This window comes from Buteo buteo, chromosome 17 (assembly GCF_964188355.1).
Source record: "Buteo buteo chromosome 17, bButBut1.hap1.1, whole genome shotgun sequence".
Classification (NCBI taxonomy): domain Eukaryota; kingdom Metazoa; phylum Chordata; class Aves; order Accipitriformes; family Accipitridae; genus Buteo; species Buteo buteo.
In genome coordinates, this window is record NC_134187.1 from 30,626,274 (window position 1) to 30,651,873 (window position 25,600).

A 25,600-nucleotide genomic window follows, 5' to 3' on the forward strand; every position below is an offset into this window, starting at 1 on the left:
CCGCAGGCCGGTAGTATCGGGTGGCCCCGCGGTCGTTGCACCGGAGCCGTTCCCGAGCCCGCGGCCGCGCTAATTAATCATTGACAGCGGCGCCGCGGGCAGGGCCAAGGTCGGTCCGGAGCCGCTCAGCCGCCGCGGCGCCCCGGTTGCGCACCCGGTGTCGGTGCCCGAGGATGTGGCTGTACCTGGCGGCGGTGCTGGCGGGGCTGTACCTGCTGCGGCGCTGGCACCGGGAGCGGCAGACGGTGCCGAGGCTCTCGGAGAAGTACGTCCTGATCACGGGCTGCGACAGCGGCTTCGGCAACCTGCTGGCACGGCAGCTGGACGCCCGGGGGCTGCGGGTGCTGGCCGCCTGCCTGACCGGCACCGGGGCCGCGCAGCTGCGGGCGGCCGCCTCACCGCGGCTGCAGACCGTCCTCCTGGATGTCACCTCCAGCCAGAGCATCGCCGCCGCCACCGCCTGGGTCCGGGAGCATGTGGGCGACCGAGGTAGGACGGGGCGGCCGCCCCCTTCGGCCCTGCCGCGGCTCTGCCAACCCGTGCTGGCACAGTTGGTGCTGGAGCAGGGGCAGGGGAGCAGCCCCCGTCACCCCGTCCTCTCTGTCCAGGGCTCTGGGGGCTGGTGAATAACGCAGGGATTGCCATCCCGACCGCCCCTAATGAATGGCTGACCAAGGACGACTTCGTCAAGGTGCTGGACGTCAACCTCGTCGGCCTTGTCGAGGTGACGCTGAGCCTCCTACCCCTGGTGCGGCAAGCACGGGGCCGGGTGGTCAATGTGGCCAGTGTGATGGGCCGTGTCTCCTTTTTTGGCGGGGGGTACTGCTTGTCCAAGTATGGCGTGGAGGCCTTCTCCGACAGCCTCCGGTAAGTCCTAAGTCCGACGCGGCAGACACCGCCCCCGATTTCCCACTTTGCTTTTCCGGGCTTTGGCTGGCAGCGCCTCTGTCTGTCAAACCCCTTCCTCATCCAACCGCAAGCAAGCGCAGGTTGAGTTTGTTTAAGCTGCTGCCGAAGCATGAGAGGAGGGGCTGCGGGGATGCTTAATGCGTGGACCTGATGTCGGGACACCTTGTGCCACAGCTACAGCACTTGGGTCCCACAGGAGTGATCTCCTGCCTGGGGGGGACCCTGCCTGCAGCTGGCAGCCTCTGCTCCACTTTCAGCCAAGCTCATGCAGAGGTAGCCTGGGGTAAGGGAAGGCAAAGAACTTGGCAGAGCTTTGACTTCATTCCCCTGCCTGATGACTTCCCAGCGGCAGGGAAGCTGTGGGTGGCCACGCTGGCTGGTACTGCCTGCCCTGGCACTCAGCATCTCCTATCGGACTTGGCCCCTGTACTGGATTCTGTGGGCAATGGCCCCGTGGTCCCGAGGTTTGCTTTGGCCCAGTCCCATCCAGACTCAGCAGACGTTTGCTCACATGCCGCCTTGGACGTGTACCAGGCTGGCGCAGGGTCCATTGGGGTGGTCAGGCTCCCTGTCAAACCTCCAGTACAAGGCTGCCATGAGTCCTGCGCGAGAACCAGTGTCCACGCGCAGCCCATGCTGGTGGACAGCAGATGCATTCAGGTGCTGCTCCCATGTCCCCTGGGGCTTGATCCCTTCCAGGCTTGAGATGCGCAGCTTCGGGGTGAAGGTCAGCGTGATTGAGCCAGGCTACTTCAAGACGATGATCACCAACACCGAGCTCCTGGAGAATAATTTTGTTTCCATCTGGGAGAAGCTCCCAGAGGAAATCAAAGCAAGTTACGGGGAGAATTACTTGAAGCAGTGTAAGTACCTCACCTAAAGGTTAAGCAAATCTGTTTCTCTCCTGACACAAGGCACATTCCTGGAGCCATGGGGTGTCCCACCACCCTGTCATCCCACTGAGCCGTTCGGCTGCGTTCGGCTCGAGGGTCTAAGGCTAGCAGCCTGACCAGCGCTTTCTGCCTCTGCAGTTTTGGTATCATTCAGGAAGATGCAGAAGAGATACAACTCCAACCTGAGGCTGGTCACAGACTGCATGGAGCACGCGCTGACCAGCCGCTACCCTCGCACGCGCTACTCTGCAGGCTGGGATGCCAAGCTGATCTACATCCCCCTTAGCTACCTGCCGTCAGCCCTCACAGATGTCATATTCACCTGGTTATCCCCCAAACCTGCCCAGAAAGCCTAAGGCAGGGAATTGGCATAGGCAGCTGACAGGCAGCATCAGCCAGGGCCGGGCAGTGCAGGGTGGGACCCAGCATGGCCCACAGCCAAGGCCATGCCGATAGGTTCCTGAATTTTGAACACAATGTATGTTTCACACCCGCTGTCCTCTGTTAGCAGACCAGTTTGCTTCTGAATAAAGACAACTCCTCCTCCCTGCCTGGCAGAGCTTGGTTTCAGCCTCAGCTGGGGTGGCGGCACCGAGGCCATGTCGCTGCTCCTCCAACGGCACCAGCACTGCTGCCGGCCGTGCCGTGCCATGCCGCAAGAGCTCTTGGGGTCTCTGGCTGTTCCCCCGAGTCCCTGCTCCATGCAGGGTCCAGCCCTCACAGGGGTGAGAGCTGCCCTCACCCGAGCCAGCACTCCAGGAGTTAACATATGTGAATAAAAACCAGACCCATACAAACCTGGGCAGATTTCCCTCTGGGCAGAGGGCTGGGCAGCCTCTGGTCAGTCCTCCTCCTCTTCGGTGCCCCTCGGGCATCCCCCAGCAGCGCCTGCTTCTGTGCATGGCTCTGCAGACCCACAGCGCCCAGTCAGCGAAGGCTGCCCCGCTCCAGCAAACCATGCCCGGGCACCGCTGTGGCTGCAGACACCGGGACACCCCTTTGCCTGTATCCAGGCTCACCCCAGCAGCTTTGCTGCCTTCTCGTGCAGGGCCCGTCCCAGGGTGAGGGGACAAAGCTGCTGTCCGCCACCAGACCAAAGCCGGGCAAGTGCTGCACAGCCGGCGAGAGGGAGAAGTCCGAGGCCAGATGCTGCCAACTGTGTCTGGAGAGCAGCCAAACCCTGCTCCGTGGGGCAGCTGGATCCACCCTGCCAGCACAAACAGCCATTAAAAGCCAAAGTAGAGCTCCAGGCACACGGATCTGTGTGAGGTGAAGCCATGAACTGCAACTGAGAGGTGCAAAACTGTCTTCAGGTGCTGCTGCAATCCTGCCTCTCCTCCAGCATGCCCCAGAGCAACCCCGGCACCTGGCTCTCCCACCAGTGCTGCCCGATGCATGGGCTGGGGCTGGTCCTCCATGCCGGCCTCTGTATATACGGCACAAGTGCGGACTGTGCAGAAGGCTGTTGCTAAGCCAGTGCCCGAGGATGTGGCTGTACCTGGCGGCGGTGCTGGCGGGGCTGTACCTGCTGTGGCACTGGGACCAGGAGCGGCAGACGGTGCCGAGGCTCTCGGAGAAGTACGTCCTGATCACGGGCTGCGACAGCGGCTTCGGCAACCTGCTGGCACGGCAGCTGGACGCCCGGGGGCTGCGGGTGCTGGCCGCCTGCCTGACCGGCACCGGGGCCGCGCAGCTGCGGGCGGCCGCCTCACTGCGGCTGCAGACCGTCCTCCTGGATGTCACCTCCAGCCAGAGCATCGCCGCCGCCACCGCCTGGGTCCGGGAGCATGTGGGCGACCGAGGTAGGACGGGGCGGCTGCCCCCGTTGGCCCTGCCGCGGCTCTGCCAACCCGTGCTGGCACAGCCAGTGCTGGAGCAGGGGCAGGGGAGCAGCCCCCGTCACCCCGTCCTCTCTGTCCAGGGCTCTGGGGGCCGGTGAACAACACAGGGATTGCCATCCCGACCGCCCCTAATGAATGGCTGACCAAGGACGACTTTGTCAAGGTGCTGGACATCAACCTGGTTGGCCTCATTGAGGTGATGCTGAGCCTTCTACCCCTGGTGCAGCAAGTGCGGGGCTGGGTGGTCAGCATGGCCAGCATGACGGGCCGTGTCTCCTTTTTCAGTGGGGCATACTGCATGTCCAAGTAAGGCGTGGAGACCTTCTCTGACAGCCTCTGGTACAGCAGTGGCAGCCACCAGCAGCCCCCTGTGCTCCCCTATGCCAGGGCTTTTACAGCAGCCGGGTGTGCGTTGGCAGGCGCAGGCATGCTGGGCAGCTCTGCCCCACTTTCCCCAAGCAGGGTTTTATGTCGCACCCAGTTACATCCTTCCCTATACAGCAGAGCAGCAGTGAGCCGAGGCAGGAGCTTGTGAAATACCAACATGGTTGCCCACAGGTTGGGAAACCAGGGCACTGCTAGAGCAACAGTTGTGCAACCAGAGAAAGGGTTTTGAGAAAGCCTTGAGCAAGGAGAGGGCTCCCCTGCACCCTCCCAGGGGACACTGGGGTGCCCAGAGGGGGTCACGGGCTCCCCCTTGCCCTGCGTGGCTCAGTTCTGCCCCCCCCCCCCCCGCCCCATCTCAGCTCGGGACAGCAGCTCCATCTGCGAGGCTGACAGCCCATCCCTCACCAGGCGTGAGATGTGCCCCTTCGGGGTGCAGATCTCCATCATTAAACCTGGTGGCTTCTGGACAGGGATGACCGACCCTGTAACGGTGGTGAAGGGCTTCAAACACTTCTGGGAGCAGCTCCCAGCAGAGACCCAGGCAGCCTACGGCCACCATTACCCGGAGACCCGTGAGTACATCCCCATGTGGCCCCAGCACTCCCCGGTGACTCCACCACCGCCAGCATGCTGGGCCAGGCTGACCCCCCCCCGCCCACACAGATGCCAAAAGCAGCGTCCTGCTGCACCGCTTGAGCAGCTCCTGCCCGTTGTCACCAGCGTCACGGCACACGCGCTGCTCGCCTGCTTCCCCCACAGCCGCTACGCGGCCAGCTGGGATGTCCGGCTCACCCTTCTGCCGCTCAGCTACTGCCCAGCCTGGCTCACCAACGATGCCATCGTCTTCTTCAAGCCCGTCCCGGCCAGAGGGATGGATGCCCGCGTGCCCCTGAAGATGGCCACCAGACCGGGGATGTGGACGCAGCACCCACAGGCACCCGCTTGCCTCAAGCCCCTGTTAACTTGCTCAACAAAGCTGGTGCAAAGCGAGGGGGTGCCCGCGGTGAACCTCAGCCTCGGACGTGTCCAAGACCCGCTTGGCCACCGTGGTGGGTGACCCGCCGTGCCGGGGCAGCTGTGATGCCGGTGGGGTCCCTGCCAGCCTGTGGCAGGACCCCAACTGCGACCTGTGCCCAGAGTAGCCGTGTTCCCCGGGGATGTCTGAGCTGCAGAGCAGGATCGTCTCTGCCCCTGCAGCCCGTTAAGGGCCTGGTGGCTGCACCGGGGGATCCAGCTCATCCTCACAGTCGGAGGCAGGGGTCAATGGGCACCTACCGGCATGGCTGATCGTGCCTGCGGGGCTGTCGCAGGCACCAGCGGTGCTCTGGCTCCCCATCGCTGCCTCATGCTGGAGGGATGCTGCTGCCCCGGGACATGGTTAAAGATGTTTTTCCGAGCTGGGCATGTGGGCGGCGATTCATGTATCGTTCATACCTCTAATTAAGGGCTGATTAGTGATGACTAGCTGGGGGTTAGGTCCCTGAGGTTGTGCGCTTGCCTGCAGGACAAGAGCAATGTTAGCAGCAGCCCCACTCCCACCAGCATCGCACTGCTCCCGCACGCGCAGAGACCGAGCCCACGTGAGACCAAGACACCCCAGGGCTGCGATGGAGCTCAGGGGGACAAGGAGCTACGGCAGGACGGAAGGCAGCACGTAGGGCCCTTGTGCAAGCTGCATTACAGCTTACTGAGCTGTCTCCCCAGCCAAGAAAGCTTTCCTAAATGCTTTGCTCAGCTTAGCAAATCAGTAAGACGGCCCCAGCAGCCCCCACACGTCACGTTTCAGGCCCACGTGTCCCCAAAGGGCCGGGCTGCGGCATGCTGAGTTGCCAGGAGGTGACACGGGGGCCTTGACCCCTGCACCCACATCCCTTGGCTGCCTGGGGAGGGTGGGAGAATGGCAGATCCCCAGTGCTGCCGCTGCCTGGAGCCCACCTCACTCCAGGTCCGTGCTGCCCCCCGACGTCTCAGTGGGGTCGGACTGGCAGCAGCCAGGAGGGACCCAGTGCCCATATTTCACCCCAGAGCGAAGCACTGGCAGGTGGAGGAGGAACCGGCCAGGCCCGGGGGGTATCATTATCAGCCCCTCCTCTTTGCTTTCCTGTGCCCCATCCATCCGACCCCTGATCCACTGGCCTCCAAAGGACCCACTCGGGTTGAAGTGGCCACTTCGCAGAGAAGAAACTGCCTTTTCCCACTTATCTCCAGACAAAGGGGAGACCTGGCCCCTTAGGGAGGTTGGGGGCTCCTGGGCACACATTTGGGTGCACACATTTGGGTGCCAAAAGCCTTGGAGCACCCTGAACATCGCAGCAGGGATGGGGCAAAGGGGCTGAGCCACCGGCCCCGCTCCCCGTGGCTTGGCTGGCTTGGAAATGCAATCGGCTCCCAGACCTCACCGTCCCCACCGGGACTGGCAGCCCCCATGCAAATCCCGACTGCACCCAGGTCGTTCTCGATCCTGGAGTTTGGTGTGGAAATTCCCTGTCCTGTTAAATGGAAACAGAATGGCATCCCTGCCTCCTAGGGAGGTAGAGCCCACCCAGCCCCTTGGGCAGCAGAATGGCCCTTCACAGCCCCCCCCCGCACCCCCATGCTGCGGCCGAGCCAAAACGCGCCCCGTTGCGCTCAGGGCAAGCACAGAGCCGCAGAGTTCCTGTTTGCAACCCGGGGCCTCGGTCCCGCTGGGGCTGGGTACCTGCGCGCGGGTCACCAGCGCTGGGCTTGTTGTTGTGAGACCCGACTTATCAGTGCCCTCGTGCTTCCCCACTCCGGCCGTGCCTTCCTTCCGAGCCGATTGTTGATCACAAAGTCTTGTCTGCACTCGAAAAGGAGATTTCCTGCAATTGTTTTGCAGGACTTGCAGCTTGATGCAAAATTTTCTGCCTATCAGCCCCCTCCCCAGTGCCGGGGCAAGGCTCAAGCCCCCTCCCTTCCCCTGCAAAACTGCCAGGCAATCACGGCTCGATGATTAATTGCTGCCCGGCCAGAGGTGTTTCTGTGGCGATAGCCATCTGCCATCAACTCCTGCGACAGCTTGGAGCGACGGGCAGCGCTGACCTGGCAGAAACGTTCAGCTTTCAGCCCTTTTCCCTGCAAAGGAAACCCTGAGCTCGTGCTGGCATCGCGTGAGCATCAGGGACAGTCAATGGCATGATCGCCTTAACCCACCCTAATCCCTTGGGACTCCCAGAGCTGGGGAAGGACCTGGCTCAGCTGGGTCCATCCCAGAGGATGCATTTTCCCCTCCTGCCCACACTCACAGCAGGACCCGGGCAGGATCCAGCCCCTGAGAGCAGTGGGGCCACAGCAGCCGGGTCCTGTGGGGGTGACGGTGGAGGGGAGCTGCCCGGGGGAGCCGCGGGGACCCCCGCTCTATCCCCAGGCACCTGCGGCTCCCACATCGACACCTGCCCAGGGCCTCCCCGTGCCTGTCCCCAGCCCTGCAGCAAAATCAAATGGGAGCTGAGCCCCGGGGCTGGAAATCAAGTCAAATGTCACCCGCGCTGGGCTGTCTCAGGATATCAGACCACGACGGTCATTTCCTGCTGGGAAGCAGCCAACAAGCCCACCCCGAGCTCCGCGCCACCACAGCTCTGCTTTCCCAGAGGCGTGCAAGCCGCCGAGCCGAGAGGATCACCACGCTCCCTGAGCAGCCCCTCCGCGCAGCCTTCGGCTCTGCTGCCGGTGAGCCAACACCTCTCCCTCCCTGCCCGCGTCCGTCTCTCCCCTCTCCCACCAGCATCTCTCAGGACCTGCAGCTTGGTGAGGGTGGGGGGTCGAGGAGCCTTGGGGATGGGGGGACTCCAGCCCTGGGGGCACGCTCTCCTCTCCTCCACGGTTTTGGGAGTGGGTGGGTGACAGCCGTTTGCTCGTGTGGGGGATGCCAGGCTGCTGCGCTCCCTGGCTTGGTGGGCTCCAAGTGCCGCGGAGGTGCCCTGGTGGCACGGCACGCTCCTCTGGCTTTCCCAGGTGAACGGCTGGTCTTGCGAGCTCTTCCAGCGGCCCGAGGCTGGACGGGGTCGGCAGCGTCTTCGCCACGCGGATGCAGCTGTGCTGGGATCAGAGCTCTCACACTTGGGGCAATAAAAGGATGTTAAGGTCAACTGCATTTCCCTTAAGTTTATAATTTTGTCACCTACTTGGAAGTCCCAACGGCTCCCAGCAACGCAGCTGCAGGACGGGCAGAGTGAGGGCAGCTGCTTGGGTTTATGAAGTGACCGCACACCGAGGGCTCGGGTAGGGGTCAGGGGCTTTCCCGCTAGCACAGAGTCAAGTAGACGTGGTCACCGGTGCGTTTAATTGTCCGGGTGCCTGTCTGTGCCCCAGCCACCTTGCAGCCAGTTGCTGCATGCAAGGGCAGAGTGGCAGAGCTGGCGTCGGGATTCCTACAGGCTCTGTGGCAGCAGGACCTGAGCTCCGGAGGTTTCAGGGGACAGCACGAGCCTCAGCGGGGGGAGCTCCCACCTGAAGGTTGCTGCATTCCCAGGTCATCAGCTCCATTTCTGCAGTGACTGATGTTGCCAAGCCTCGGGGCTGGCATGTGCTCTCACCTGTCCTTCATCCCTCCCCTCCGTTGGTCCCCACCCCAACACTGCTTGTCCCTGGTCCCCGGCCCCGGCTGACCTGGCTGTGGGACAGCCACCACCTGGGAGCATGTGTGGGTGTGCGGGCAGCTGCTGTTTGTGACTTGCATTTTGTCTAGGACATGGAGTTATCTGTTGTGGGTACAGCATCTTTTGAGAGTCGATGTAGGAAGTCACCATAGCAGTAAAAACTGGATTAAAAAAAATACAGAAAAGTACTTTCAGTGCCTCCAGTGAGGACTGAGCTCTGACAGGAGAGATTGGCTGTTTCTCTGTACTTTCAAGCTGTCTGGCTCAGTGCAGTTGCCGAGCCACAACTCAGTGCTTTCCCTTTCCTTGCAGCTACCACGATGGCCGAGGCGACCACTGCCCCCACTGAGACACACACTCTCCTGAATGAGTATGGGGACTACCACAACTGGTCTGAGCTGTTCCACCTCCTGAACTACACCTACACCTTCTGCGAGTTCAGCCTGGATGAGAATGTCAAACGGGTGATCCTCTTCATCCTTTACCTGGTTATCTTCGTGGTGGGCTTGGTGGAGAACCTCCTTGTCATCTGGGTCAACTGGCAGACACGGGGCAACAAGAGCTTGGTCAACCTCTACATCATCAACATGGCCATTGCTGACCTCGGAGTGCTGCTCTCACTGCCCATTTGGATGCTGGAGGTGATGCTGGATTATACCTGGCTCTGGGGCAGCTTCCTCTGCCGCTTCACACACTACTTCTACTTTGCCAACATGTACGCCAGCATCTTCTTCCTCACCTGCCTGAGCGTGGATCGCTACGTGTCCCTGACCAGCTCCTCTCTCTTCTGGCGTAAGCACCAGCACCGCGCACGCCGCGTCATCTGTGCCTGCAGTTGGGTCTTGGCAGCAGCGATCCCATTCCTGGAGGTTGCTCACATGCAGCTGGTCAATACTGGAGAGCCCATCTGCATCTTCATGGCCCCCTTCGAGACCTATGATGAGTGGGCGCTGGCAGTCAGCTTGGCCACCACCACCATTGGGTTCCTAATCCCCTTCCCCATCATCACCGTTTTCAACATCCTGACAGCCAGGTTCATCAAGCGCACCAAGCCGGAAAGCAGAAAGCACTGTCTGCTCATCTATGCCTATATCGTCGTGTTCCTCATCAGCTGGCTGCCCTTCCACATCATGCTTACGCTGCTCACCCTCGATGGCAACCACATCATCCTCCACTGCACATTTGCCCACTTCCTCTACTTCTTCTACGACATCATAGACTGCTTCACCCTGCTCCACTGTGTGATTAACCCAATCCTCTACAACTTCCTGAGCAAAAACTTCCGCAGCAAGCTCATCTCCGCTGTGGTTAAGTACATCCCCAAAGACCAAGGCAGCCAGAAGGGCGCAGACAATTCCTCCTCCACCACACAGCACTCCATAGTCATCACAAAGGACAATAACCCTCCCAATTAAGGGGGATCGGACTCTCCCACTCATCATTGGCAAGTGGTTGTGGAGGGGCGGCAGCTCCCTGCACTCACTGAGGTCAGTAAGATTGTTTTTCCTGGTGATAAGCAGACACTTTGCTTTTAAAAAACACTTCTTGGCTGGCCACCTCCTGTGCTCTGAAGGCGGGGCAGGGTGCCAAATGTGAAATGAGATGGTGCGGGGAGCTACAGACATCTTGCCTCTGATGTGCCGCTGTATCAGATCTATTTAGCTAAAGAAAGAATAAGAGAAAGAGATATTTCCTGTTTTCCAAAAGAAAAGCAGTAATAAAGTGCATGACTCTACCCAGAACTCTGAACACAAATCCAGCCCCTGGGACCCCACCCCTGTACTGCCCCAAGCCACGGGACTGGGGGCACACAATCCTTTCCCTTCACAAATTTTTCTGCAGCCCCCAACTGTCACTTACACACAAGCCCTGGATACACCGAGCTGCAGAGGTGTCCAGTGAATGCTGCCCCTCTGCCTTGATGCCATCCAAGCAGGAGAGAGGAAATTAACTCCTTTGAAACACAAACCTCTCCTCCCCGTGCCTAGCAAACAGCTCAAAGCCTGATTTTACAGAAGTGAAGGCAATGCAATGCGGAGGGGCTGAGCATGACACAAACCTGAGCTTGAAGGAGAGGAGGAACAATTTGAGATCAGCAGCTCGTTGAGAGCAATTTTGCAAACCCAGCAGTAAATTAGCAATGGTTAAAACTGTGTTTGACGGGGCACAGTTGCTTCCAAATGTGACCGGTAGCAGCAGAGGTGGGGTTCCCAGTTTGTGTTTTGCAGCATGACCCATCCCATTAAACCCAGCCTCCTTTAGAGCATCTCCTGGCAGGTTTCTAAGGCCACTGGGTGCATTTCTAAATGTTGGCAGACTCTGGCAGACCTTCACGCACACTCCCTTTCAATCAGTCGCACTGAAGCACGCCCCGTGGGAACACGTACACATGCAGAAATCCTCGGAGCTGAAGTGCAGGCTGGGCTTTTGGCTGTGTAAGAAACTGGAGCATCCGGAGAAAGTTCATCGTTGTCCGGATTCTGCTAAGTCACATGCTGCAGGTCAAGCCCTTGGCAGGGGAAGGTGAAAGAGCGACAGTCACTGGAAGGGAGTCCATAAATCTACCAAAGGCCTTGAGCTGCTCAAGAAACACATATTAAAAAAGGAAAGCATAAGCAAATCTAGGGACAGGATGCTTGCAGCAGAGAGCAGTGGGTGGGGAGCAGGATGTCCCGGGCTGTGGCAGAAGCCCACGACCAGGGGTTAACATGGATGCTCAGTTATCACGGGACTGGCTGGGAACGGCTCTGCTATTTACAGGGGTCCTGTGGCAGCATAAATCACTAAATACTTCAGGGCTCCTTGTGCGTAGGGACGTTCCTTCTTACTACCAGGGGATACCAGCGTTGACAGAAAAAGCCAAATTCATCTCTTACACAGAAAGACTTTGTACCGCAGCTGGGGAAGAAGCCAGTCCCCTCAGACACAACAGTACCCTGTTCAGGGAAGCAACTCGTGGCAGTTCCTTTTCCTTAATTATGTTACTTGCATGCAGTTTCACAACTTGTGAGTGTAGAGCCACTTAGACTGCAAGCTCTCAGGGACAGAGGGTGTCCTTCGGGATCTGCACCAACACAGGACCTCACTGCCTTCATCCCCGTGACCCTCCTGGGCACAACACGCACACTGAAGCCGAGCAGCCCCAAAACAAGCCGGCGAACACGAAGGCAGCTTCACGCTGACACAACCCACAGCTCTGATCCTCAATCTTCCCTAAGGCTTCCTATTGCTAATACCCTGCCATTTTCAATGAAGAAATGGAAGATAAGGACACAATAACAAGACACTTGATGCGTGACATAACCAGGACAACAATATATTCAATATCAAGTTACTTAAACATGTAAAGTTTGATATTTGACCTATTAAACTTTTTTTTTTAAACTCTCCTAATGTATCTGCAACTTTGTTCATAGGCCTCAGGGCCAAAGTGACCTCAGGTAAAGCCTCATACAGCCCCACACAGTGATGTGGGCTTGAAACCCAGCTAGTCCTTTACCTGGGTCCCTCAGTCTTCCTTTAAAGCCTTCACCACCCCATAGGGTAAACTGGCCCAGCCACTGGCTCCTTTACCCCCCAGGCCACCCACCCAGCTTGAATTTCCAGTGCCCACTGCTGGTCACTGGCTCGGCAACAGTGACCTGTCCCACCAGGTGAGCTCTCCCCAGAGCAGCTCTGCCCAAGCTGCTCCAGTGGCAATGGAGACTGGCAGCCCCAGCCGACAGCAATGCCCAGCAGGCCGGTCGCCCTAACCCCGAAGCGAGAAGGAAGCCTCGCTGCTGGAGAAAAATTAAAGCGGCTCTTGAAAACCCCAGCAGCATTTGCCCACTGATCTGGCTTGCCAGCCAACAGCTCCGAGCCTGCGAAGGTCCAGGTCTCAGTGAAACACAGCGCTGGCAGCACAGAAAGGGCTTACCAAGGAACACAACCCCCCAGAATTTCCTAAATGGTTTCTAACAAGGGCTCTGCTCCCAACCTGCTGTGGAAACAGCCTGCAGAAATGCCAGACTCCATTCTCCTCTCGCTGCTCCGGGTGCTGGAGGAGGCGGTGAGGAAGAGGCCCCGGCTGCCTGGACCCGTGCCACAAATCCTGCAGAGCACAGCACAGGAGCAGGATACCAGGAACGGCTCATGTGCTTTCCCAGGCACCCCTGAAGAGACAGAAATGCCAATCTGCACATTTAAAGAAACAAGTTTTATAAAGAAGCAAGGTACAAGAGGTCAACATTTTCCATTTTATTATTCTAAATAAAAACCACACTTTGTGCTGAACAATGGAGTATAAAAGAACCCGATGTACAACGATTTTAGACATCTACTATTTGGGGGGGAAGTTTACAAAATATACAAAACTTTACAGCAAATAGATAGTAAACACTTAAATATCAGGAGGTCAGTACCTACTATTAACTTAACAAAAAGGTTAGACAGCAATTCAACTCTTTTTCTTTCTTCTGCTTAATTATTCTGATAAGAGACCTGGATCCTTTGAGAAAGGGGAGAATCAAACTGAACTTTGCGTTTTAGAAATCTGAATAAGACCAGTCTCGAAGCACTGCCTTTTGGAGGGGGATTTTATGTCAGGGTTTCCTGTGAGGACCTGCAACCCAGTCGCTCTTTGCAAACGCCGCCGGCACAGCTCACGGCGAAGCATTTCCCCTCTGCGTTCCCCTCTTGTACCCCGAAGATCCCAAAGCACTTTGCAAACATGAGTTAAACCTCACAGCTGCCCCAGGAGAGGTAGGTAAGTGTTGTCCCCACATTCACGGAGGGGAGGTGAGGTCAGGAGGCGAGCAGGCTTGCCAAAGGCTGCACTGTGAGTCAGTGGTGGAGTGGCAACAGATCCGGGCACGGAATTTCGGCCCTGGCTGCCCAGATGCTGCAAACAGTGCTTGGCCTCCAACAAGGAGCTCTGCGGGGCTGCACCGCCGGCACTCACACAGCCCCATGCCGCTGGCCAGGAGCCCCTGCCGTCACCGGGCGCCTCCACCGTGATGCAGCCGGGTCAGAGCTACGGCTCCTCGGGGCAACGCAGCCCGTGGGGGACTCGGGATGAGCCCACCGCTCTGGCCGACCCTACCCTCCCCAGCCACACAGCTTTCTGGAGGAACACTGGAGCTCCCAGCCAGGCTGGCTGGAGTCGGGGACAGCCATGCCGCCGAGGGGACAGGAACAACAGAGCCCTGACGCTGGCTGCAGGCTTGGAGAGGCCCAGAACCCTCCCAGGGGAAGGAGTGCTCAGGTCTCTGACCCCTCTTGGGAAAAATCCCTCCAAGGAGGAGCAGTGGCACGAGGCCAGGCCAGCACAGGAGCGCTGCAGGTCCAGATCTGTCCCGGCATCCCCTCTGCAGATGGGACTCGCTGCTGATCTTGAGATGTTTCATGTGGGAATGATTCATTATAACACAGGAAAGAATCCAAGACACAGAAACGCCAGGGACCCGAGTGCTCTCCCCATCCCCACAACCAAAAACAACTGGCAGTGAAGGGGGTGGGCTTTTGCTTTCCTGTCCCTGTGTCCAGAAGGGTGGGCTTGCTTTGCCCATTAGTGTTTCAGTGTAAAAGCTTCTCTTTTTGGTTTATGTGCACAAAAGGCTTTTGCTTCACAGCTTAGCTAGATACGGGGCTGCAGACACTACCACACAGCAGCGCCCCAACCCATCCAAAAGCTCATCACAGCTTCTGTGACGTTTTAGGAGGGTCTTGAGGCTTTAAGGACTCGGCTCTCCCAAGCCTCGTCTGCCCCCCTCACATCCTTCATAGCAATCTCCAGGGCAGAGCAGGTCACAGTCGTTCCTGTCTACCAGCCCATCTTGCCACCACCAGGACAATGAAAGAAACCCTGTAACTCAAAGAGCTCCTCAGAGGAGCCTCCAGTGGACTGCCATCAACTCCCACACTTTCCTAGAGCACCATGCGTTCTCAAAATGATTTTTTTTTTTCAAACTTAACAACACTAAGCTAAACATGGCTCTGCAGACCAGCTAGAGATCACAGACCGTGGCCTGGCAGCTGACCAGTACCATGAGACCAGAGTTTGGAAACCAGAGCTCCAGTGGCAGATGCAGCACAGCCTGGCTGGCCCCAGGGTTGGCGATTACTGCGGTGCCTCTCTTCCTCTGAAAACAGGCTCCAGGCACCAAAATAAGGACAAGTCCAGTTTAACACCCCCCAAGGCGATGTCAGCTGGCCCCAAATTTGGCCAGTATTACAGGGACTGGGGAAAGGACACAAACTCCCAATGGCCTCTCGTTCCTCCTCAGCAAGGTCCATTCCTCCCACCCCACCTCCGTGCAGCGGGGTCGGACTCGGGTACTGCAGGTCCACAGGGTGACTGAGGATGATACAAGCTCAGGACGAAGGAGCTGCCTGGGAAGGGTCATTAGGTCCAGCCAGGGCTCAGCACTGACTCTTTTCTCTTCCCCTGTCACAGCAAGTCTAGACCTGGACCTGGAGGTGCCGCGGTGGAAACGCAGCTTTACAAGCAAACCACAGGGATAGAAGGATGGATGGAGCTGAAGGGCAGGGGCTTCCAGCAGCCGCACACCTCTGCACCCTCCAGCTCCTCTCTCCCCAGGATGCAAACTCCTCCTGCTCCCAACAGCAATGCGCCCAGCCGATGGGGAGACGTGCTCTGCAAAGCCCAGGGGACATTACAGCGCTGCTACCCCTCAGCACACACATCCCTGCTTCCCGCTCCCCAGTGCTGCTTCCCACAGCCCCTCGGCAGACACAGTGGCACTGAGCCACCCCCCACTTCTTACATTGCTACAGAGCTTGTTTCACAGGACTGTGATGGGGACGGGGCTAAAGGTAAGTTTGCTTGCAACGAGGAAGGCTGTAACAGGACTAAACTGACCCGACCAGGTCCAGTAACTGGTACAGAACAGGAAAGGATGGAGGCTGCCATTTCCCTAGGACACTAAACATCAATATTCACCAAGCACTTTGCATCTCCCACACGCTTTGCAGGTATGAGCCAGCAATCTTCACCACACTCCCGGGAGGTAGGTAGGTACCACAAGTGTTACCACCCTCATTTTACAGATGAGGAAACTGAGGCAAAGAGGTGAAGTGACTTGCCCAAGGCCACAGCGGAATGGGGGAAGCAACCCCCAGGAATTCCTAGCTCACCAACCACACGTTCAGCCCATGCCTCTCCTCTGTTGCGGGTTGTCCCTTCAAGAGGAGGAGAAAGCGGGATGAGTTTACAGGGTTTGCAAATCACTAGTTTTGTTTTGTAACAGCATATCTTTACAGAAGCGCAGGAGCCAATTTACTACGACTGTGGCTTGAAAGCCCTGAGCGCTTCCTGTTTGTGAGGTAGAATGAGTTACCTAAGGGCAGTCATAACTCATGCTGCGGCATCGGAAATATTTGTTCCTCTCCACCTCTGCCCCACAGCAGGATAACATGGGAAAAAGCCGATCCCCAGCCTTCCTGGTGTAAACACTGCCGGCATGGGGCTGACCTCGCCAGTGCAGCCGGGAGAGCCCACCGCACCGAGGAGCCCCCAGCCCACATGTGACGCGCGTCCAGGAGAGGCTGAGCTGAGGTTCACATCAGCTGCTGTTGCTGCCGGCTCCCAGAGCTGCTCTGCCGCAGCCCCCAGCCGGCGCCTGCTGAATTTGCGGCAGGATTCGACAAAAGATGAATGAATTCACATCGCACCAACAACATCCTGCAACACACATTTGCCACGAGTCTTGTCCGGGATGCGGTGAGCCACGATGGCAACCACGGGAGGGGGCTATCCCTTCAGCAGAGAGGAGTCCTCAAAGGTACCTTCCTGGGAGTTAAGGCAACAGCTTCATCACATCTTGTCTTGCTGGGATCCACACAGCCGCAGCGACGCCACTCTCTGGCATCCAGCGCTTCCAGCAACTGGCAGCCCTGGGACACACCATGCTGGCAGAGCACGATATGCATGGCTGCCGGCGGCAGAGGAGAGCTGAGGAGAGGTCAGCACGCTCTCGATGGCCAACTGCAGGGCAGCAGAAGTTAGGCATGACCGTGCCATCACAATATATCTCCCAAGGAGCAGTCAACCCCACAACACGAACCTGCTTCCCCTGCCCTCTCCAGGTCAGCGACTCCTCTTGACAGCTCCCTCTGCTCACGCATCCACCTCTTTCCTTCCACCCAGCTGACCCGCTGCTCGGGCTCTTCAGAGAGGTGGTGTCACCCCTTCATCTCCTCCTTCGGAGATGGGGTCTTGGGGCACGAGCGAGCGGCATGTCATGGGCATGGCAGAGAAACGGCCAGCCACATTCCCGGCTCAGGCAGGGCTCCCAGAGACCAGCGGCACTGCCTGGGAAATACCCTTGCGATCGACAATCACCCTCCTACTCATTTACCACCAGGTATCCCTCCTCATTTGCATGTGCACAGTCACATGCTGCTTGCTCATCTCCCCTGCAACGGAGCAACGACTTCCAAGGCTGATTCTGTGACACGGACTTTGCTTATCTCCTTGCAATAGCAGCAGAACCCCAGTGATGCCCAGAATGAGTCTGTTTTTCCTTTTTTCTTTTTTTTTTTTTTTTTTTTGTTTTTCCTTTTCTTCAAGTCCAGCACCATCCTGCTCTGGCTCTGTCCCTCTCTACTGAGGTCAGGTGTGAAAAATCTTAGCAGCATCAGTTTGTGGACAAGCTCAAACTGAGGGTTAGCCTAGTCAAGTGGGCTAAAAGGTTAAAAAAAAAAAAATCTAGATTCCAAACCTAGTGAGAATTGCTAAAAACACAGAACTCGATGGCCTCTAACAGGACCAGAGGTAAGTAAACACGACAGACTTCTTGGAAACAGTGATGTAGCTTACGTGCTGTTAATTTGTACAATGCCACCAATCTAAAAAGCCCTAGCAAGGCCAAAAAGAAATTTAAAAAAATAGAAAAGGAGGATTCCATCCATGATGCCTGACCATTAAATAAAATAAATGACATTTTTTCCACAGCTTCTGTAATTAGCATTTGCTCCTTTGCTGGCCCTGCCCTGCCTCACCCCATCAGCTGTCCGTGTTTTTCTCCGCATCTTTGGAATGGATGATATACATGAAAGTCTGTTCGATGGTGAAGTCTGGGGGGAGGCTGCCTTTGTGCACACCTATGTGCTTGCTCATGAGGTTGAGCGTGGAGCTGTAATGCCCACACACAGTACAGCGGTACATGAGGGCTCCCGAGTGGGTCCGCAGGTGGCACTTAATGGTGGAGCGGCCGCGGAAGAACTTGTGGCACACCTTGCACTGGTAGGGCTTTTCTCCAGTGTGGATCCTTCTGTGATAGTTGAATTCACTGGTGTGAGCAAACCGCTTCCCGCAGACCTTGCAGCTGTACTTGCTGTTGCCTGGCTGGTTTTGCAGCGCCAAGTCTTCACTCAGGAACTCGTCCGGCAGCTTCCTCTTCTGCAGGCCCTGATGCTGGAGACGGTCTCGAAAGCTGGGTCGGATGTCCAGGCTGCCCCCGCACTTGTGCTGGCTGACGTGGTAACGATACGCTGCTTCCAGCTTGAAGCTCTGGCCACAGAAGTGGCAGCGGAAGAGAGCCTCCTCCATGTTCTGGTGAACGGCCAAGTGCTTCTCCAGGAGGTGCCGATCCACAAAGCTGTTGGCACAAACAGAGCAGGAGAAGACTGAGATCCCCAAGTGAGACAGGGTGTGCCACATCAGGCTGCAGAGACTGAGGTGCCTCTGGTCACACACGCCGCACGTCTGGCTTTTCAAGTTCACGTGGTCCAGGATATGGTTGCGGACGGTGTGGAAATCTTTGGCCAAAGGCTTCCCACAGGCAGCGCACGCCAGCTCTGAGCCAGGCCCTCCCCCAAACATGGTGATCTTCCCCGGCAGCGGGTCACTGGGGTGGACGATGATGTTGTTGTCAAAGACCCCTTCTCGTCGGTGGAGGGTCAGCTGCCACTGGGTGAAGAACTTGGTCTCGCACATGTCGCAAGAGAATAGAAAGATGCCGATGTGGGACAAAACATGAGTGACCCTGGAGTTCCGGTCCTGGAAGTGGGTTTCACAGACTTTGCAGTTCCCGGTGAGCAGATCAACGTGATCTCTCGCGTGCTGGCGGATCAGCTGGATGTTGGGCTCCAGGACCTTCTTGCACACCTGGCAGGGCATTGCCTTGCTATCCCGGCTGTCGTTCTCAAAGGCCAGCTCTTCTTCACTGTCATCACTCAGCTCAATAACTTCTTCTGATGGGCCCAGTTCTTCACTGGCATCTTCGAAATGCAGTTCGTCCTCGCCCAAATCCTCCAGCTGAAGCTCATCCATCTGCCCAAAACCTTGCTCTTTGGAGTGGTCACTGTTGCTGGGACAGGAGTTACTCCCCGTGGAGATGTCCACGGAAGGATCAGCTGTAAAGAAGCCACCCTTGCCATAGTCACCATTGCTCTGGACCTTGTACTGCTGGCAGGAGCTTGCGGTGGTTTGAGCAACGATGTTCACACCGCCCAGGCTGGGCTGGGTCGCCATACTTGCGGCAGGAGCGAACTGCCCTTGATCCGATTCCTGTTCTGTCTTGGGAGGCTGCTGCGGATGCATCAGGGGAAGAGTCTGGATGGCTTCACTCACGGTATTCCTGTCATCCTCTTTGTAGCTGCCTGCCACTTCCCCATGCAAGATGTAATTCCGTTCAGGGCCAAAATGTTCCCCGCCACTCCGGATTTCACCCAAAGAATGGCTCTGCTCCGAGGAGGTGCTGCTCAGAGGACCTGACCGGCCTTCACTCATGGACAGGGAGGGTTGCTTTGTGATGGCTGAGCTCTCCAAGTCAGGGAAGGTTGAATGGCAGGCCTTCAGCAGATCTTCCATGCCCAGCCGCTCTGCCACCTCATAAATGACGCCGACATTGATCAGGTCTGTGAAGAGCTCCGAAGTGTACACAAAGCTAAGGATCTTCTCAAAGTTGGCCGGCGTGATGAAATCCACTACATAGGTCCTAGCAGCATCCAGCCCCGTGTTCAGAAAGAGGTTCTGGAAGTAGCCTGCAGCACAGGCCAGAACAGCCTTATGTGCAGCAAATGAGCGGGTGCCCACCAAAATGGTGACGTCGCACATGGTCTCGGAGAGCCTGCACTTGTTGAGTTCCTTCAGCAGGTTGTTGGGGTGATTGGTGCTGTGCAACTTGATCCTCATGCCCATCTTAGCAGCTGCTTAAGAGTCCCTCTCCTGGTCAGCTTCTTCTTCACGCATTCATCAGCTTCATAAGCAGGAGGTGCTTGGCATCCAGAAACTGGCAGGGCAAGGGGCTCTGGGGAGAGGAAAATGCAAAAAATGTTAATACCTTAACAACCAAAGAGACATCATTCTAATTGTATCTCAAATTTTCCACTTTCCTGACAAGCAATAGAGAAGCAGCAGCGTAGCTGCTTAGATGGAGATTAGATGAAGCAACGGGAAAGACGCACAAAGGGAAAGGCACAAACAGAAAAAATAAAGCCATTTACTCTACCAGCGACAGCCTGAAGTTCCCGCTTCTATCTGGGCACGGACAGAGGTCCCTCTGCCTCGCAGCTCCACTCAGTTCTGAAACTGAGCCCCAGCCGGTGCCTGTTACAGAGACATTCCTCCTCTCCCCGAGCCAGGGATAACACTCCTCTCTGGAGGGCTGAAATTCAGGCTCTACACGCTGGTTGGCTTTGCCTCCGGGTCTCCTCCAGCCACCACCGCTTCATACCTTTGCTTCAGATTACTCCCATACCCACACGGTAACTTTTGGTTTCCAGGTGGGATCTCATTTCGGATTCTCCCCTGCATGCCAGCTGCTCTGGTTCCCTTGGGATTTCTCCTCTGCTACACCAGTATTTGCAGCACCTTTCAGTGCTCTGAGCCAGGTGGTTTGTGCAATATTCCCAGGCTGCCACTGGACACCTGGCTGATGTCACTGGCAATTCCCACCTGAGCTCATCCCTCCAGCTTGTCCCACTGCCTTTGTCACCCTGTCCCACTCCCAAGTGCTCAGCCAGCTCTCAGTCCACCCGGGGACTTAACGAACTTACCCCGGGGAGCTCTATCCCTAATCCCCGTTCTTTGAGCAACGACCCCAGATGCCAGTGGAGAGACTGGGGAGTTTGCAGGAGGCGGAAGGGGACTGGGCTGCCTTCTGCCCCAGCTCCAGGGAAAGGCCAAATGGAGCTGGGGACAGGCTGTCCTCCCCTGGGACGCCAAGGGATGAAGGCAGGGACGGCCCCTGCCCGAGAAGGCAACGGGGAAGCACCACTCACAGCTGGAGAGAATGAGGATGGCCGGGGAAGGTTCCGGAGGGGAAACGCTCACCAGCCCAAAAACCACCAGGATGTGGGCAATTCCTGCAGCATGGGGATCCCTGCGCGGGGGGGGGGGCGGCCTGGGGACAGAACAGGAGGGAAAAGAGACGGAGAAGGGAAGGGGGGGACCGGGGGGCGCAGGGACAGGAGGCGGCCCCGGAGGGTGAGGAGGGGCGGGCAGGCCCCGCTGCCTGCAGGCAGGCAGGAGAGGCTCCCTTCTCTGCGGGGGGGGGGACGACAGGGAATCCCGGACCTGGCCCAGGAGAACATGGAGCAACGCGGGGGGGGGAAGGGGGAGGTGGGCAGGGCCCCGCGGGGGGCTGGAGGAGCCACGCGGGACAGCGGGGAGCTGGGGGGGGGGCCACGGGGGGGGTAACGAGGGGCCCACAGGGACGCGGGGGGGCAGCCAAAGCGGAGGGGGGGTGGTCTGGTGGGAACCCCGGGGGGGGGCAGGAAGGGACCCCCGGGGGGAAGCACGGGGAACAGCGAGAGGCCCGTGGGGGCTCCGCGCGGGGCCCATCGCGGGGCGGGGGGAGGTGGGGGGCGGCGCGGGGCCCCCGGGACTGCGGGCGGGGCAGCGGCCGGCGGCCGGCGGGGCTACGGGCCGGCGGCGGTCCTTACCTGCCCGGCGCCCCGCACCATCCCGGCTCGGCTCACACAAAGGCGCCGACCCGCCCTCCGTCCGCCCCGGCCGCCGCCGGAGCCGCCTTCCGCCCGCCCGCGCGCGCGGCGGGGCCACAGCGCCCCCCCTGCGGCCCGGAGGGGAACTGCGGGCGGGGGGGGACGGGACACGGCGACGGCACCGGCACCGGCACCGGCAGGGGCGGGCACGGGCACGGCACGGATATGGGCACGGACACGGGCGGACACGAACACGGACATGGACACGGGCACCGGCATGGGCACGGGCGGACACGGGCACGGGCACGGATATGGGCACGGACACGGGCGGACACGAACACGGACACGGGCACGCGCATGGGCACAGGCGGACACGGACACAGGCACGGGCACGGGCACGGACACGGTCACGGTCACAGACACGGACACGGGCCGACACGGGCACGGGCATGGGCACGGGCACCGGCACGAACACAGATACGGGCACAGGCACGGGCACGGGCGGATACGGGCATGGGCACAGGCACGGACACGGGCGGATAGGGACACGGACATGGGCACAGACACGGGTGGACACGGACATGGGCACGGGCACTAACACGGACACGGGCATATGCACGGACATGGGCACGGGCACGGGCACGGACCCGGGCACGGGCACGGACACGGACACGGGCGGATACGGACACGGACATGGGCACAGACACGGGTGGACCCAGACATGGCCACGGGCACGGACCCAGACACGGGCATGGGCACTGGCACGGACACGGGCATGGGCGGACACAGGCGTGGACACGGACACCGACATGGGCACGGACACGGACATGGGCACGGGCAACAGGCACGGGCGGACACGGGCACGGGCACACATGGGCACGGACACGGGCACCTCTTTGTTTCGCGGGCAGGTGTGGGGCAGGGGCAGGTCGCTGCAGCCCAAGAGCACGCGGCCCCCCGCCCCGGCCCCGCCGCCCCGGCCCCAGCCCCGTGGGCTGTCCCGGGCGTGCAGCGCCGAGCACGCCGGGTCGCAGCGCGGCGCAGCCAAGAGACAGAGACGGTCGGGGCGCGTGTCCCGCCGAGGCACGGGTGGATGTATACAGGTGTACGTAACCGGCCGGACGGTACAGGTACGGGTGCGTGTACGCGGGTGTTCGGAACGGCCCAGCTGCCGCCGGGGCCGGGGGGCGCGTGCAGGGACACGCGTGCGTGGGTCGGAACGGCGGCAGCGCTGTCCCGGCGGCTCCCACCACGGCTCCGCGGCGGCGGAGCCCGGGAAGCGCCCCCCCCTCGCCGGTACCGCCGTCCCCGGTGGCGGTGCCTCGCCCGCGGGACACAGGGCACGGCCCAGGCCGGTCCCCGTGGCGGGTTGGGGGGGGGGGCCGCGGGGGCGCGCCCCGTCCAGCCCCGCCGGCTCGGGCCGCGGCTCACGCCGCCCGCGGCGGGGCCCCGCCGGCCGCGGGGGGTCCCGGGGAGCACCGGTCGGACGGGCCGCCGCTCCCCCGCCCCGCCGGCCGCCCGGCCTCCGCCGCCCTCTTCCCCATGAGCCCCACGAAGAAGTCGTGCATGTCCCCTGCGGAGAGACCCGCCGTCAGCGCCGCGGAGCCCGGCTGCGGCGCCGGGACCGGGACCGGGACCGGGACCGGGACCGGGACCGGGACCGGACGGGACTTACGCTTCTGCGGAGCCGCGGGGGGACCTGGAAGAGACCGAAGCGGGTGAGCGGCGCCGGCGGGGCGGGGGCCGGGCCGGGCGGGACCGGACGGACCGACCCTCCGCAGCCCACCCTGCCCTCGCCCCCCTCGCCCCCGGTCCTCACCGGCGTCCTCCTCCCGCAGCAGCTGCAGCACGGCGGCGTAGGCGGCCCCGGGGCTGCCGCGGGCTCTCCAGGGCAGCGGCTCCGGGCCGGGCATCCCCTGCGGGAAGCGAAGCGGCTGAGCGGGGAAGGGGGCTCTGGGGTTCCCGGGAGGTCCGCCCGCCGCCTACCACCCCCGCCCCGACGGCCCTACCTGTGCGGGGGGCGCGGGGCCCGGCGGGGCGGCGGGGGGGCGGCGGGCGAGGGCGAGCGGCAGCGCCAGGACGAGCAGCGTCACCAGCGCCGGGCGGCTCCTCATCCTCGGGGTGGGGGGCCTGGGGGCAGCGGTCAGCGGCGGAGCGGCGGGGCCCCGGGGCCGCCCCGAGCCAGCGCCCCCTCCGCGGGGCGGCCCGGGACGATCCCGGGACCGGGCCAAGCGCTGGGGAGGGAAAGCAGCGACACGGGAGACGGGGGGGGGGCGCCCACCCGTGTCTGCGGTCGGAGGAACCGCGCCGCTTCCCGGGGTCGGTGGGGAGTGGGCGGTAAATTCCTCCCCCGGCTGCGGGCTGGCAGCACTCTGCCAGCGTCTTGGGCAGGGGGGGCTGCAGCCCAGGGTTGCCTTACAGGGGTGCGGGGGGGGCACGCTATGGGGGATGCGTCGCAGAGGTGCGGGAGGACATGGCTCCACTGTGCGCCTGGGGGTCCCGTGCCACCGCTCGTGCCTGTGGTGCCGTGTTTGCGCGGTCACACACCAGCCGGACCGTGCAAAGACCCACACCAGGGCGAGTGCGGGCACACCAAGCTCACACAGGCAGGCTCGGACTCAGTCCTGCACCTTCACCCCTATTAGCACACACACGTGTCCCCTGACACACGCACTGGCACATGCACGCTTGCTGACAGTCAGATCCCAGACCCAGACTTGCTTCCAGAGCCCCCCCCAAGCCCTCTCCAAATTCAAGCAGCATCTTCGCCTTGTCTCTCTTCCCGGCCCATGCCCTCCCCGGTGCCTTCACCAACTTTCCCCTCCTCCCTTCTGCCGTCTCCCAGCCCGAACTGGGTGAGGATGGGATGCGGCAGCCCCCCAGGAACCCCAGGAAGCCCCCAGGGCCGGGTGCCGCAGGGGCACAGACCTGCTGAGCCCTCAGGTGTTGCCCAGTGCAGAGCTGGGGGCAGAGCAACCCTCGCCGCTGGCGGCTGCAGAGCGGGAGACACGGCGAGGTGAGGTGGGCAGTGGCTGCAGGCTGCGACGATGGCTCTCCCAGCGCAGGCTCAGCCAGGAGGCAAAGTACCGGGGTGCTGGCTGCTGTGCGGAGTTAAATAAGGGGCTCTGCCCATGGCATGGTGTGGGTGGGTGAGAGGAGAGCCGCCAATGGGGGCTGGGGGGGGGTGGTACCCCCACCCTGCAGCTTCACGCCCACGCAGGCACCGTGTCACCGACAGGCACCCGTTACACACGCAGAGTCACACCGCGACACAAGCGCGCCCACGCAAGCACGCCAGCTCCCCACCGCGCCGCAGCGCCCCGTGGTAGGGGGCCAGCACACAGGCACCGTGCCCACGCAGCCCCCGGCCCCTCCTTGTGCTGCAGGCATGGGGGACACGCACACCCGAGCACGACGCAGCCGTTGGCACGTGTGGGGACACACGTGGTGGGAGCAGTCCTGTCTGCCACACTGGCACAGTTGCTGGCGCTTGCTCTGCAGCCGGGCTTTGGGAGGTCTCACACCACAGCATGGATCAGCCAGGCTCCCACCACACACACGCAATGCACACGCATGCACGTGCATGCACACATGTGTTCACCTGCATACACATAAAACTCCTCAACTGCACACGCAAGCACACATGTGCCCATACACGCGCACACTCTCTCTGTACTGCACACCCTACCTGTCTCTCCCAGCCCCACTCTGGGGCTCCTGGCCTGCCCGGTCCGGTGCTGCCCATGGGGAGCCCTCCCGGCTCTGATGGGCCCCGGCAGCCCCAGGTCCGGCCCCACATGCCTCTTTCCCCAGACCCCTCTGTGACCCAGATGGGGCCAGAACCACCAGCGCCAGCCCCCCTGGCCCCAGCCCAACTTGGCCTCCTGGGAGCCTGGGCTTGATCCTGCATCCCGATCCCCCCCCATCCCCAGCCACCCCAAGTGCCTCTGCGCCCTCGCCCCAGCCAGGAGGCTGGGGTGTGCAGAGATGGAAGATGGGGAGGAAAAGTCGGGGGGAACCGGAGGGATGCGAGGGAAGGGGGAGCACGCAGGCCAACGAGCAAGAG

At 60.4% G+C, this 25,600-nt stretch overlaps 4 protein-coding genes and 1 pseudogene across 5 annotated transcripts; 3 read left to right on the forward strand and 2 right to left on the reverse strand.

The window, feature by feature from the left end:
* Positions 1-19: 19 nt before the first annotated feature.
* On the forward strand, positions 20-2,368 carry LOC142041104 (retinol dehydrogenase 16-like). Its single transcript, XM_075049706.1, has 4 exons — positions 20-489; positions 609-867; positions 1,609-1,772; positions 1,941-2,368. The coding sequence occupies exons 1-4, from the start codon at positions 174-176 to the stop codon at positions 2,156-2,158; spliced, it is 957 nt and encodes a 318-aa protein (XP_074905807.1). The 5' UTR covers positions 20-173; the 3' UTR covers positions 2,159-2,368.
* A 920-nt stretch (positions 2,369-3,288) lies between these two features.
* LOC142040824 (retinol dehydrogenase 16-like) lies at positions 3,289-5,087 on the forward strand (annotated as a pseudogene).
* A 2,352-nt stretch (positions 5,088-7,439) lies between these two features.
* Positions 7,440-12,011, forward strand: ACKR5 (atypical chemokine receptor 5). The gene is made up of 2 exons (XM_075049936.1): positions 7,440-7,717; positions 8,959-12,011. The coding sequence occupies exons 1-2, from the start codon at positions 7,489-7,491 to the stop codon at positions 10,059-10,061; spliced, it is 1,332 nt and encodes a 443-aa protein (XP_074906037.1). The 5' UTR covers positions 7,440-7,488; the 3' UTR covers positions 10,062-12,011.
* A 1,885-nt stretch (positions 12,012-13,896) lies between these two features.
* Positions 13,897-21,598, reverse strand: ZBTB39 (zinc finger and BTB domain containing 39). 2 transcript variants are annotated; one of them, XR_012653356.1, is made up of 3 exons: positions 21,535-21,598; positions 16,710-19,898; positions 16,616-16,630 (listed from the first exon to the last, which is right to left on the reverse strand). XR_012653356.1 is itself a non-coding variant. In XM_075049707.1 (2 exons), exon 2 carries the CDS (start codon positions 19,787-19,789, stop codon positions 17,651-17,653), a length of 2,139 nt encoding a protein of 712 aa, XP_074905808.1. In that variant the 5' UTR covers positions 19,790-19,898; positions 20,100-20,165; the 3' UTR covers positions 13,897-17,650. The 2 variants fall into 2 exon arrangements, 1 of the variants encoding a protein (XP_074905808.1); XM_075049707.1 differs by lacking the exon at positions 21,535-21,598 and adding an exon at positions 20,100-20,165 and having other exon boundaries at positions 13,897-19,898.
* Positions 21,599-22,961: 1,363 nt separating this feature from the next.
* TAC3 (tachykinin precursor 3) lies at positions 22,962-23,648 on the reverse strand. Its single transcript, XM_075049095.1, has 4 exons — positions 23,544-23,648; positions 23,354-23,450; positions 23,210-23,233; positions 22,962-23,107 (listed from the first exon to the last, which is right to left on the reverse strand). The coding sequence occupies exons 1-4, from the start codon at positions 23,646-23,648 to the stop codon at positions 22,962-22,964; spliced, it is 372 nt and encodes a 123-aa protein (XP_074905196.1).
* Between the last annotated feature and the right edge of the window lie 1,952 nt (positions 23,649-25,600).

Bases quoted from the DNA above. Each gene is read 5' to 3' on its own strand.
- LOC142041104 (XM_075049706.1), top strand. From the start codon at position 174: ATGTGGCTGTACCTGGCGGCGGTGCTGGCGGGGCTGTACCTGCTGCGG. The intron at 490-608 runs GTAGGACGGGGC...CTCTCTGTCCAG, and splicing joins GGAGCATGTGGGCGACCGAG to GGCTCTGGGGGCTGGTGAAT. The intron at 868-1,608 runs GTAAGTCCTAAG...GATCCCTTCCAG, and splicing joins GCCTTCTCCGACAGCCTCCG to GCTTGAGATGCGCAGCTTCG.
- ACKR5 (XM_075049936.1), top strand. From the start codon at position 7,489: ATGGGAGCTGAGCCCCGGGGCTGGAAATCAAGTCAAATGTCACCCGCG. The intron at 7,718-8,958 runs GTGAGCCAACAC...CTTTCCTTGCAG, and splicing joins AGCCTTCGGCTCTGCTGCCG to CTACCACGATGGCCGAGGCG.
- ZBTB39 (XM_075049707.1), bottom strand. From the start codon at position 19,789: ATGGGCATGAGGATCAAGTTGCACAGCACCAATCACCCCAACAACCTG.
- TAC3 (XM_075049095.1), bottom strand. From the start codon at position 23,648: ATGAGGAGCCGCCCGGCGCTGGTGACGCTGCTCGTCCTGGCGCTGCCG. The intron at 23,451-23,543 runs GTAGGGCCGTCG...CGCTTCCCGCAG, and splicing joins GCCCCGCGCCCCCCGCACAG to GGGATGCCCGGCCCGGAGCC. The intron at 23,108-23,209 runs GTAAGTCCCGTC...GTCTCTCCGCAG, and splicing joins CCCCGCGGCTCCGCAGAAGC to GGGACATGCACGACTTCTTC.